Source organism: Opisthorchis viverrini (genome assembly GCF_000715545.1).
Source record: "Opisthorchis viverrini unplaced genomic scaffold opera_v5_193, whole genome shotgun sequence".
NCBI classification, from domain to species: Eukaryota; Metazoa; Platyhelminthes; class Trematoda; order Opisthorchiida; family Opisthorchiidae; genus Opisthorchis; species Opisthorchis viverrini.
The window spans coordinates 195,527-207,473 of record NW_008751853.1 but is presented as its reverse complement, the minus strand read 5'-3'; the positions used below and the strand labels follow the sequence as shown (position 1 = coordinate 207,473).

At 43.5% G+C, this 11,947-nt stretch overlaps 2 protein-coding genes across 2 annotated transcripts; one reads left to right on the top strand and one right to left on the bottom strand.

Moving 5' to 3' along the window:
- Positions 1-5,218: 5,218 nt before the first annotated feature.
- On the bottom strand, positions 5,219-5,485 carry T265_07990 (hypothetical protein; the record flags this gene model as incomplete). The annotated part of the gene is made up of 1 exon (XM_009173671.1): positions 5,219-5,485. One exon carries the CDS (start codon positions 5,483-5,485, stop codon positions 5,219-5,221), a length of 267 nt encoding a protein of 88 aa, XP_009171935.1.
- Positions 5,486-6,063: 578 nt separating this feature from the next.
- T265_07989 (hypothetical protein) lies at positions 6,064-8,193 on the top strand (the record flags this gene model as incomplete). The annotated part of the gene is made up of 2 exons (XM_009173670.1): positions 6,064-6,255; positions 7,777-8,193. The coding sequence occupies 2 exons, from the start codon at positions 6,064-6,066 to the stop codon at positions 8,086-8,088; spliced, it is 504 nt and encodes a 167-aa protein (XP_009171934.1).
- Positions 8,194-11,947: the final 3,754 nt, after the last annotated feature.

Sequence of the window (11,947 nt, the reverse complement as noted above, 5' to 3'; positions counted from 1 at the left end):
TTTTTCAACCAGTTGGCAGGTTAGGATATCCTGCTGACAACAAATCTCACTGTCGGTTGATTCCACCTGTGAATCAACAGTAATCAGCGGTTATTTTCCCCGTTTGCTCGACTACTCATGAGTAGCGTGACTGACGCCTGTTCACCGCAACGCCATTTTGCCTCCACTGCTCTTTTCCCCCGGTCTCTTTGTTCCTTGCTTACATCCTAGTTAATACTGCGGAGATTTTTCCGCCTGTCAGTTGATTGTAACTTTGAGTTTCTTCCGACGGAAAGTGGGTGGTCTCGGGGGCGAACTGGGACCCCTCGGCTGGCAGACAAGCGCGCTGTCCACCGCTCCAACTGGGATCCTTATCTTTGTATTACTTTTATATTGGATCTTACCTGATACTGCTTGTTAATATCTTGTTTCAAACGGGGTGAAGCGCATATTCCATTTTTGACACCCAGCGCGCGCTATTTTGTCACGCCGTCAGCCAACGTCTGCAAGTACATTTGTTTTTTGCCAAATTCATCCAAGACATGATTTCCAGGTAGTTTCCCTATCTTTTTGATTCGGAAATACTTCCAAGACCTAATCACTGTGTTCTACACCTTTGTCCATGTATATTGCTTATTTACGCCGCCTGACCTCCCGTATCCGTACGTTTGTTCATCGTTTGAAATTTACTCGTTATTGCTTCCATAAAATCCCGCTGTATCACTGCATTTCTTTTCTGTCGGTCGTCGGTTTATTTTCAATCCGGTATAGAAATGGGATGCGAAATCAGAGTGCAACTACTGCGCAGCGAACTCTTACGAGACCAGTGAAGTGGTCATTTTGAAGCGTGAAGGGACAGAATCTATAGGTAGTGTATCAGTAGCCTTAGCATCAAGGTTACTTCTTAGTTCACGTGGCATTAAGTGTAACTAGCTGTAACGTTTATTGACGAAAACTTTGCACCGTTCGAACTCCCACCAGCGTATACAGTTAGTTCCGTACTTTTATCGCTACGGCTTTGGAGAGAAAATCCCAGAACGTAACATCCTGGCAGTGCTGGTGTCCGTTGGTAACATTCAACGAGTAATCGCCTGTCAACCGTATGCACCGTTCTACTTTGTCGGTATTCGTTGGAAGTGTCATTGCTAGTCATGCAGATGTCAGTTCTTATATGTTACTGCGTGTTCCGTATATCGGGATATTGTGAACACACTTCTGATAAATTTTCAGCAGAGAACTTTGTGGTCTGCATGATTTATCTCCGTTTCGTTTCATTTTCATTCATCGGTGATGAAATATCATTGGTTGAGTCTTGTTACCGAATACTTTCTATCTACTATCTTCCCAACTCCGTTGGTAGCCCCTCCAATAATTAGCGTAAGAAAAGCAGTACCAGTGACTCAACCGCCTAGTTGAGGTTTATGTTATATATACACTGTGCGATTTTATTCATCAGCATAGGCTTACTGATGCGAAAAATTCTGGTGGCGAGATTACGACATGAAACTGCTAAGCGTGACAGTCGGTCAGTGGTTGTGGAACATTGGCAGTTCCGTCATATTGTTTCAGTTCTAGGAGCAGACATGCCGTTTGTAAAACCAGACGGTGCCTTAGTTTTTGGGGGAGAGTTCCCTGGATGAAGGGTCATGGTTCAAAAATCTCGTGTGGTCTAAATTGTCTTCTTGGCAAAAGGAAGGATGAGAATACTGTATTGTTGTTCGTCCTACTTACGAAGGACCTCCGGATACATTTTTTTCACTCTGCCGAACACCATATATCCGGATTCCAGTCATCAGTGGGAGAAGCCGTGTCGTTACCGTACTTATCAGTGATGAGAGTGTGCTTGCAGGTGTTAGCATGGCTATGAAGGTACGGATAGTAAGGGACGGTGTGGGCAATCAAATCAACTCATTGTGAGCTTGATCCAGATTCACAGTGATCGCTGCCCAGTCTGATAAATTTGTTTTTTAGTATATAACCTGATTACTCAGTTGAACCTCAGCTTTCTGACAGTTTCACTGATCCCTTGTATGGGGAATTCCTTTTGGGTCGTGGTACCCTTTCGGTTGGTTTGTTCAGGACAATGGGCCTTTATAGCTGGTTTACTGGGATGTCCGTCATATGCCTTGACCATCGTTTCTTCGAACTCCTCTCGAAAATGCGTTGTTTGAGAAAGTACGAGAGTATGGGCAAAATCGACATCTTATTATTAAACAAACTCCTCGGGTTCTGTAAAATGCTACTTAATTCGTGGGACATCAGTTTTGACAGTTCCTGTCAGGTTGTGATGCTACCAGTTCCACTATTATTATTATTATTATTATTATTATTATTATTACTCCTGTTTTTCAACCAGTGGGCAGTTTAGGATATCCTGCTGACAACAAATCTCACTGTCGGTTGATTCCACCTGTGAATCAACAGTAATCAGCGGTTATTTTCCCGTTTGCTCGATCCTGTTTTTCAACCAGTTGGCAGGTTAGGATATCCTGCTGACAACAAATCTCACTGTCGGTTGATTCCACCTGTGAATCAACAGTAATCAGCGGTTATTTTCCCCGTTTGCTCGACTACTCATGAGTAGCGTGACTGACGCCTGTTCACCGCAACGCCATTTTGCCTCCACTGCTCTTTTCCCCCGGTCTCTTTGTTCCTTGCTTACCTCCTAGTTAATACTGCGGAGATTTTTCCGCCTGTCAGTTGATTGTAACTTTGAGTTTCTTCCGACGGAAAGTGGGTGGTCTCGGGGGCGAACTGGGACCCCTCGGCTGGCAGACAAGCGCGCTGTCCACCGCTCCAACTGGGATCCTTATCTTTGTATTACTTTTATATTGGATCTTACCTGATACTGCTTGTTAATATCTTGTTTCAAACGGGGTGAAGCGCATATTCCATTTTTGACACCCAGCGCGCGCTATTTTGTCACGCCGTCAGCCAACGTCTGCAAGTACATTTGTTTTTTGCCAAATTCATCCAAGACATGATTTCCAGGTAGTTTCCCTATCTTTTTGATTCGGAAATACTTCCAAGACCTAATCACTGTGTTCTACACCTTTGTCCATGTATATTGCTTATTTACGCCGCCTGACCTCCCGTATCCGTACGTTTGTTCATCGTTTGAAATTTACTCGTTATTGCTTCCATAAAATCCCGCTGTATCACTGCATTTCTTTTCTGTCGGTCGTCGGTTTATTTTCAATCCGGTATAGAAATGGGATGCGAAATCAGAGTGCAACTACTGCGCAGCGAACTCTTACGAGACCAGTGAAGTGGTCATTTTGAAGCGTGAAGGGACAGAATCTATAGGTAGTGTATCAGTAGCCTTAGCATCAAGGTTACTTCTTAGTTCACGTGGCATTAAGTGTAACTAGCTGTAACATTTATTGACGAAAACTTTGCACCGTTCGAACTCCCACCAGCGTATACAGTACCTCCGGCAAGCCTCCGAATAAGGGCGCAATTCTGACGGCACGTTCGTTTTCTTGTGCTATATGCTCCCCGAGTGCCCGAAAGCTCCCATAACATTCAGTTCACCTGGAGGAAGTACCACAATTGAACTACTTCACGAGGTTGACTCGGTGTCAGCTGGCACTGCCCTTGTACACACCGGATCCATGAGTTCATCATCATTGTTTGGATATACTTTGTCTCACCCGGTAACAACAAAAATTGAAGTGGCGCAATTTTCTTGTTTTCAAAAGTGTTTTCATTTAAGCATACCTGTTCGCGATAAGTCACATTTTTGTAACTCCTAGCTGATTCCAACCATATGATGCTTATTGGCAATGTTGTGGAATGTAGGCAGCTCAGGTGTGCTGCTTGGTTGTTGGTCTGTTCACCGAGCTTGGCAGTTGGATTGCAAACATTTCATCATCAATTAAGGTGACATCGTCAGTGTAAGGTTGAGTCAGTGAGGGTTGATATTCCCCCCTACTCAACCCTGCACTGACAACGTCACCTTGATTGATGATGAAACGTCTGCAATCCAACTATCAAGCAAGAAATCATGCAAGAAATCTACGTATGTCGGACGCGTTCAGAGAAAAATACTCCACCGCATGCTCACAAAAATTTTTAAAACTCTGATGTCCCTTCATTATAGGAGCCTATGATCGGCCCGCCGTCCAGGAGGCTTTCAGGAATATTCTGAAGGTATTTTATGGAGTATAGTTATACTTGTACATATATACCGTTAAATAAATGAGTTGTGCGAAGCTGTGGATTGTTCTTTCGTGTCAGTACTTTCGATTTTTGGTTATTTCATTTGTCTATCCTAGTGACACTGCTTCTTCTTTTCATTTAGTTTTACCTGTGTCAAGTTGCCTTTGGGGTTTCCCGAAACTAAGTAAATCAGTGGAATAGGTGGTTTACAAGCACCGGATCTGGGATGGGCTGACTGTAGCTTCGTGGTTGGATACGGCCTACGGAGCAGGTGTACAAGACCACAGCCCAAAGTATCAACATAGATTTAGAGAGCAAATCTTCAGTCTGTAGCGATCCAACATCAGAATAATTACCAATTATTTCTAATCGACTACGTAGTGGTCATCCAGTCGTGATCCGTGACATCTTTGGCATTGTCCCCTTCGTTGTTTTTGACACAATCTTGTTAGTGAGATATCTGTCAAGCAGTGCTATCATAACAGGCGAACCATACCTGCTTACAGAATGTGGTTGTTGATTCTTTCCATATTGCTCTGGACTAGAGCATTACCTCTCGTATAATGAAATTCTCCCGCGTGTCCCAACTATACTTTTGATGTGGCATCCTGTGACGGCATGATGCGCACCGTGTTGTTCTGCTACACGTTGCGGATGCGTTCCACAGTTTGCCGAATGGGCTTATTTTTCTGTTTGTTCAGCACGCGGTTTTCGGATGCGGTCAGCAGTTTACCAACCTTTCAAGCGTTCTATGCTAGTGGCTCATAATCGCTGAGAGCGGACTTCCCATTGGTGAAAGCCTTACCATTTTGGAACTCGTTGACCCACTTCATGGGTGGCCTAAACATCGTTTTATGTTAGCTTAGGCGTGAAGAGTTATATTCTACTAATAAGGGTACTCGATCGGCCAGTTAGTTCATCTAGTGGAGAGTGGAAGGATAGCCGTTTGAAGGCTTAAATCCCTCCAAGTTAGTCACCCTTCCTGAATCGTCCTCATCGATCACATCGACGCAATCGTATTGAATAAATATACTGCAGTACGGTTATGTGCAGACTGGTAGTTGAACTGAATTGTGAGCTACTCTATATCTATCTGGCGGCACTGGTTAAGATGAGAGATCACGAACATGACCATGCCTTCACCAGCAAGTGCTGATGCAGTGCCGTGTTTCTGGACGAAAAATTGAAGGCCTGATCCACAGGCTATTCCTTCATCCGAACTGGACCATTTATCACTCATGGTACTGCTCACAGTGTTATGCCTAGCAGAGGTGAGATCCGTTTGACCGGAGCAGGTCGCTTGTAAGTTGAATCGAAGTGCGCTTACAATCGGGTTACTCGGCATCTGTAGCCAGTGTAAACGCCTCACATTTTCGGCTTGACGAATTACCTTTGAATATACCACACACTGCCGTAAACCAAATTAAACAAGGCTTCATTTGTTCCCTTATTTTCCGATGATATTTTGACTGCGACCGTTGTCGCTTCTGGATTCAAGATGAAATGCGTTCTCACTCCGAGTTTCACCGATTCTAATCTCTTACCGAATGTAATTAATCAGGTGGTCTTTGGTCTGTTCACCGACATTGGCAATCAGTTTGCAAACGTTTCGTCACCAATCGAGATCACATCTGTTTTGTGCGGTGAACAGATCAACGGTCACCTGACCAGCCACCAATGAACGCACCTGAGCCTCCAAATATTCTCGTACATTCCCAACTTTCCTTTTCGATTACGTTCTTCCTCCAACCAAAGTTTTGTCAACCTAGAGAGGTTCTATGCTCCATGCGTTCGTAATTCTAGGGTATATCATGTACAGATTTGCTCTACTGTCCAGGTTGCCATAATTCACGTTTTCCTTTGTGTTCCGATGGCCATATGCTCCTGCAGTTCTGGAATTATTTTCATGACCTCATGTTTCAGATGCACCATTCCTCGACTTTCACAGCCTTGCTTGATAAACGGGTAAAATTTCACTGCCAGTACGATCGATGCTTTGAAGGTTACGTGTACGCAGTGGATCCCGAGAGCGGAAATTGCGTGATCTATGAGAATCCTGAGAAAGGGGAAAACTTGCCAACAGTTATTTGTGCTTGGGCCATTAAATTCACAGAGGTAAGTTGTTCTGACCGACCGTTCTTATCCCTCTCTAACTTCTCCTCTCTGGACGGACAACCCGAAGGGACCTTATGAATCCTTTTCGTTTCTCGTCGATTGTTCCGGTTCGCACGCAAGGAAATTACTTCAAATAGACTATGTAGTTTGCCATCTAAACGCAGTTGGTGTGTATGATTGGCTTGATGACCTCGTAACTGCTTTGGTTTTACGTTGACTGATTGATCCACCCGTTAATACGAACAAGTGCATGATCTACTGATGAGATGTAATAAGGGCGAAACTGAACCTTAATAGTTCCAAATTTCATGCCGGCTGACCAGACTGATTGCGCCTGAACAGCTGAAGAACTGTTCAAAGGAGAGCAGTTAGGATCACTGTTACCTGTCATCCACAACTCCCTATAGTCAATTCAGAGATCGTCCTCAACGACTCATATGAAATGGCACCTTACCTCAGAGCGCCTCGCCTCCCCCATGTTCGTCGTTTGCACCCTCTCGAACTTCTCCCATGATACGACATGCTCGCGAATGATTGTCGTTTACACGCATGGAGTGTACAGTAAAACCTTTCCATAAGGGACACAGAGTTTGGTACGTTCCTTCTTCTGGAGTCTTGTGAATACACTTCCGAATATCTTGAATTCCTGGAATAACGTATTGAGTTCATTGAGCATGATGAAAAATCAGCTTCTTATACTTTACAACTTATCAAGCAGAGGACTTCATTTTTCGAAGCCATACGAAGGCCTTATATATAGAGTACGTCATTCTGGCACTATTGTTAGTGTCACATCTGTATCATATAGCTGAATTCTTTCCGGCAACTACCAAAGATGCTCTTTTGTGAAGCCCTCTCACTGTTGGATACAAGAACTGTGATTAGCGTTTGCTTCGTCCATATTTTTAATTTAATCAAGCAAGGGATCCAAATGAATCATAGTTGGTCTTTGCTCGCGGATGTTTCATTCATAAAACAGTTGACTGCACGTGATTTAACAGACTTTGAATCTTACACACCTCTTGCGCAAGGGTGGGCATGAATCAATAGTTCGTACCCCTCGTTACTCATTCTCACCTCTCACGCTAGTTCCTGCCTGTGAACTCTACACACATGTCAGCACATTTGTCGAATTCCGACTCAATGATCGGTGCTAACGGAAGCATGCACTGGTGAAACTATCCACGGGCTGGGGGCGAATTAGACCAGATTGAGGCACGACTGGTGTTCACCCGGTGGTCCGTCTTCACAACTTTTTCCCGTGCATCAGCAACCTGAATTTTCTGCTTACAGATCCGGGAGACAGAGGAAAAGCGACAGGTTGATTGGTAGAAAAACGTTGCCACTTAATAATACGGCGTTCTTTTGAGAGAGGACTTCTCGCCTTTTGGGGTGTTTGTTTTGCTTTCTGTTGCTCTTTTCAGTGGTCTGTTTGATTCTTGCGAGAATTTTACTGGCAGGGTGTTTACCAGTTTTCTATGGTCCCTTTGTGATCCAGTGACTTACCTCATCCAATTTCAGGTCATCGAGGACGAACTTCCAGAAAAGGTTAGAGGTTTTTTCGATGGGCTGCACAGTATCGAAACTGGCAACGACGTGGAAGACCGGTCGAACCCCCTACCTTCTTCCGAGAGTTTTGAAGAAAGGAGAAAGCATTTGATTGACCTATTTCAGGCCAACTTCATCGAGCTCAAGCCGGAAATGAATGACGTATTCTCAGTCAATGGTGTCGTATTCATTCACCCTCCCTATACAATTGATACGTGTTCAAGTACAAATGTGGTTGCCTTGGACCGAGTGAAGAAACTTCTCAGGTCGATTGGCCCCTCTTAGTAGATTTTCCAGTGCATTTCTGCAAAAAAAAGCGTCATGCAGTATGTGCCCAAAATTTTTTTGTCTATTGTGGATCATTTTTATACAGCTTTTAATAGAAAAAAGTACATTTACTGGACACGCATGAGATACATGAATGCTGAAAGTTCGTTTCAGCGGTCTAGGAATAGGATTGAACGGATATTCTTTCACTCGACCACTACAAACTTCTAAGTGCGTGTCCAACACGTGGTTATTGATTGGTGGTTGTGAAATGATCTAAGCAGCTACCTTGAGATGTGCTGGGTTCTGTCACTGGACAAGTGATCTCCACTCTTCTTGCTTGCGCACGTACGTCCGTATTCACACGCGTAATATGATGTGCGCACAATTAGAATGCTATCCTCGATGTACGTAAATGACATTGCCGCCGCAACCACAGGAGTAATGTTATTTGGTGGATAAGTGTCTTGGGCCACTGAATTTGTGCGCTGCGTACTGCCTTTCATAAAATTTTTTTTGATGCCGCTAAAGCCAGGATGAGGGTGTTCTTTTTTCAAACCAAAGAAGATTTCAGATGCACTTGTCTTCCACTTTGTGGTCGGATTCTAATTGAACTGTTTTTTTTTTTTGGGGGGGGGGTAGGAGTGGATATCGTGTACTGCAAAGTTTGGTGTTGCCGTAACCCCTTTGTGGTTGGTTTCTTATTGAACTTTTTTTTTTTGGGGGGGGGGGTAGGAGTGGATATCGTGTACTGCAAAGTTTGGTGTTGCCGTAAATGTGACCCAGCATAACTTGACGCACTCTGCGATGACCACGACATGTGGTAGCAATTACCAGAATGAATAGGAAAGATTTTTCTGGTTTCTTTCTGTGATTAATATTTTATGATGAACACATGTCCAGTAAATGGTGTTTCGGTAGATGGGATATACACAAACAAAGAATTACGACTGACACTAAATACATCATTCAGCTCACTCAGTAATTTGATGAGTTTATTTTAAAACCACATTCAAAGCGCTGATGAAGCCCGGGCAGATTTATTAGGAATATCATATTAACAACCCACGTCCAGAAGCTTTCGTAATTTGTATGCAATTTTCCATAAACAATTCGGCTAGTGTTGTATCATATACACTGCCTTCGACGATTGGCTGGTGTAGGAAAAGTAAAAAATCCCTTTCTATCATTGATCTGTCTTTCATAGGATTATTGCATGTTTATTCATGATGGCTACAAGTGGTCTCTCTTGATCCGTTTGACGCTGGTGGACGGGAGAAAAACTTAATGTGGAGATGTTCAAGGTCCAATCAAAGTCTCGGGTTGGGGAACAAAGAAGACACCTGTCCTCAAAATTTTACTTGTAATTCATGTAATATGTCCTAAGCTATTTCTGTACAAGTTTGTGGTGAACATTCGCGAACAATGACTGTTTCCTGCGTTACCGGGTTCTCAGATGCATACACCTCCACACGGTAAAAATCAGTAGTAAATGATTGTCTGACGCCTCATGGCCGGAGTAAACTGGCAATCTGTGCTCCGCTTTGAGGTCCTGTAACAAAATAATTGTCACGCTGCACGCATATTCGTTTGAAAAATACAGTCACAGTTTTACGTAGCACAGCTCTACTTATGTAGGATTCTGTTCAACACTTTCAGCAGATTCTCACGAGTAGAGAGATGGAGCTAGATAAACCCACCCATCAAATACAGTGATTCCCTTCAGCAACTTCACCCGGGAACGGACACGCCCTCTCGAATAAGACCATTTCGGTACAGTGCCTTGAAATTTTTCTCGGTAACGTTAATCATGAGCAAATCTCCTCCAGCTCCCAACAAAGACCACTTCACGTATTCTCTCAGAAAGATCATTGAGACTCATTCACAAGGTTTTCTTGTAGTTCGATTCCACCTGTCTCTCTGGCGGCTCGCGTTACTAAAAAACCTGCTTCCTGGTGGTGGCTTTGGACCTCAAAACATGGTTTGGTCTTCATGCTGCTAACTTAGTCGATCTTTTCGAGAGACAAACGGAGAAGACTAAACAAAAGCCAGTTATCTCTACGTTGCTTGAGGGTTCACGTAATCATTCTGAGAAGCTGTCTCCTTGGCGCACTTAGCATAACACCATCACACACGGTGCTTTACTGACATTCAAACGAGATGATCAAGTTCCTCACACAGACATCCTGCTTCATTCCAATGTTCTTTTCGGGATTACGCAGTGAACCGTCTCTCCCTCCAGAGATCACTTGAACGAGACAAACCTCGATTATTTAATGGGGGAATCACCTGTATTCCTTTGCGGGGACTTCATATCAGAAAGACTGTCTTTGATCTGAACCTTAGGGCGTTATTTTCGGAGAAGACAAGTATCTTGATGTACTCCTTAAGATTCCATTTCAGGTATCCCGATCCACTTCGATGGTCTTCTTTGGGGACATGACTGAACCAAGTTTCCAGATGTGCCAGTATTCTGTTGAAACGTTCAATAAGATTTCTATGATATAAGGCTCTCCAAACGCATTAACCTGTTGGAATCAATCGCAATTCTAGTGTGCTGTTTTGGTCCCTTATTTATAGCTGTTCTTTAGCGAGGGGTTCCGGACTTGTCTTCCGCAGAACACGGTATGTTCTTATTAAGGTCTTCTGCTGCGAAACAAATGCTGCTGATTTCAACAGATCAAAGTCTCAATGCTTTTTCAACGCATTTCAGACAGTTGGAAAGGTAAGCCAGTTCTGATTTAAAGTTCTGGCGTCATCAGTTGAACTTTTATGGTGTCCAGGTCCTTCCGAACATCGAATTTAGTTATGCAGCGCCGCATGAACATCACTGACCAGGAGGAATTTAAGGTCCTGATTTAGAGTGGCAGCCTGTATATGTGTGTAAGCCCAGGTTTCGATTCCCACGTACAAATTCAAGTTTGATTGTCAGTCCGCCTGCTTTACGATCAGTACACATGTCCGTAACAGATACTAAAAGGCAAACCTTAATATTCAAACCTTCATTTTGTGCTCACACTCATGTAAGGAAACTTTGGACGTAAAGTTCTATCGATTGACAAAATTTGGAATGTCCATATTGAGATTAGAATTTGGTAGGATAGTGGAAATCTCGTAGGGTGTAACCATACTTTTGTGTTAGATGGCTGTATTGTACGTTGAAGTTCAGTTTTGTTCAAGCAATTTTCCAACCCGCGCGTTTTGTACATCATCTGGGAATAGTCATCGCCCGAGACCCAGTTATGTTTTTTTAGGGACTGGATCAGTCCAGTTTGTTTGGCAACATCGACCCTTCTTTTTCGTTTTCTTCTCAGTATTGGTAATTGATCAGGTGGATTTCAGTCTGTTTTCTAAGCCGGGCAGTTGACTTGCAGATGTTTCGTCATCACTCGAGGAGACATAGTCACTGGTCACAAAACGTCTGCAAATCTATTGCCAGGTTCGGAAAACAGATCAACAGTGAATACACGAATTACCAATGCACCATTGTGTGATTTCCTTTGATCAGAAGACGTACACTTCAGTAGCTGATGGGTAAAGCCTGCGGACTCATTTCCGTCTGTAACAAGCAAGAATTTTGAAGATATGTACGGTGCGTTTTCGTAACTTTATGCGGTTCAATGGTCGAGGGCTCCTGCAGTTTTTAAAGTGGTTGGGGAAAGGTGGAAGAGATCGAGCTGGCCCTTCAAGTTCCTTGACGGGGTCTCAGATGTACAGCTCTTGGCCGATAGAGGCTGCTGAATCGTTGGGATAGTGCATTTTGTGTGTATCTTTGATTCGTTATTTCGTTAGGACACAATGATGCCCCTGTAGAGACCCAAAGTGACCATCAGTGCCCGATGTCCCCTAGGTCAGGATTATATATATATATATATAT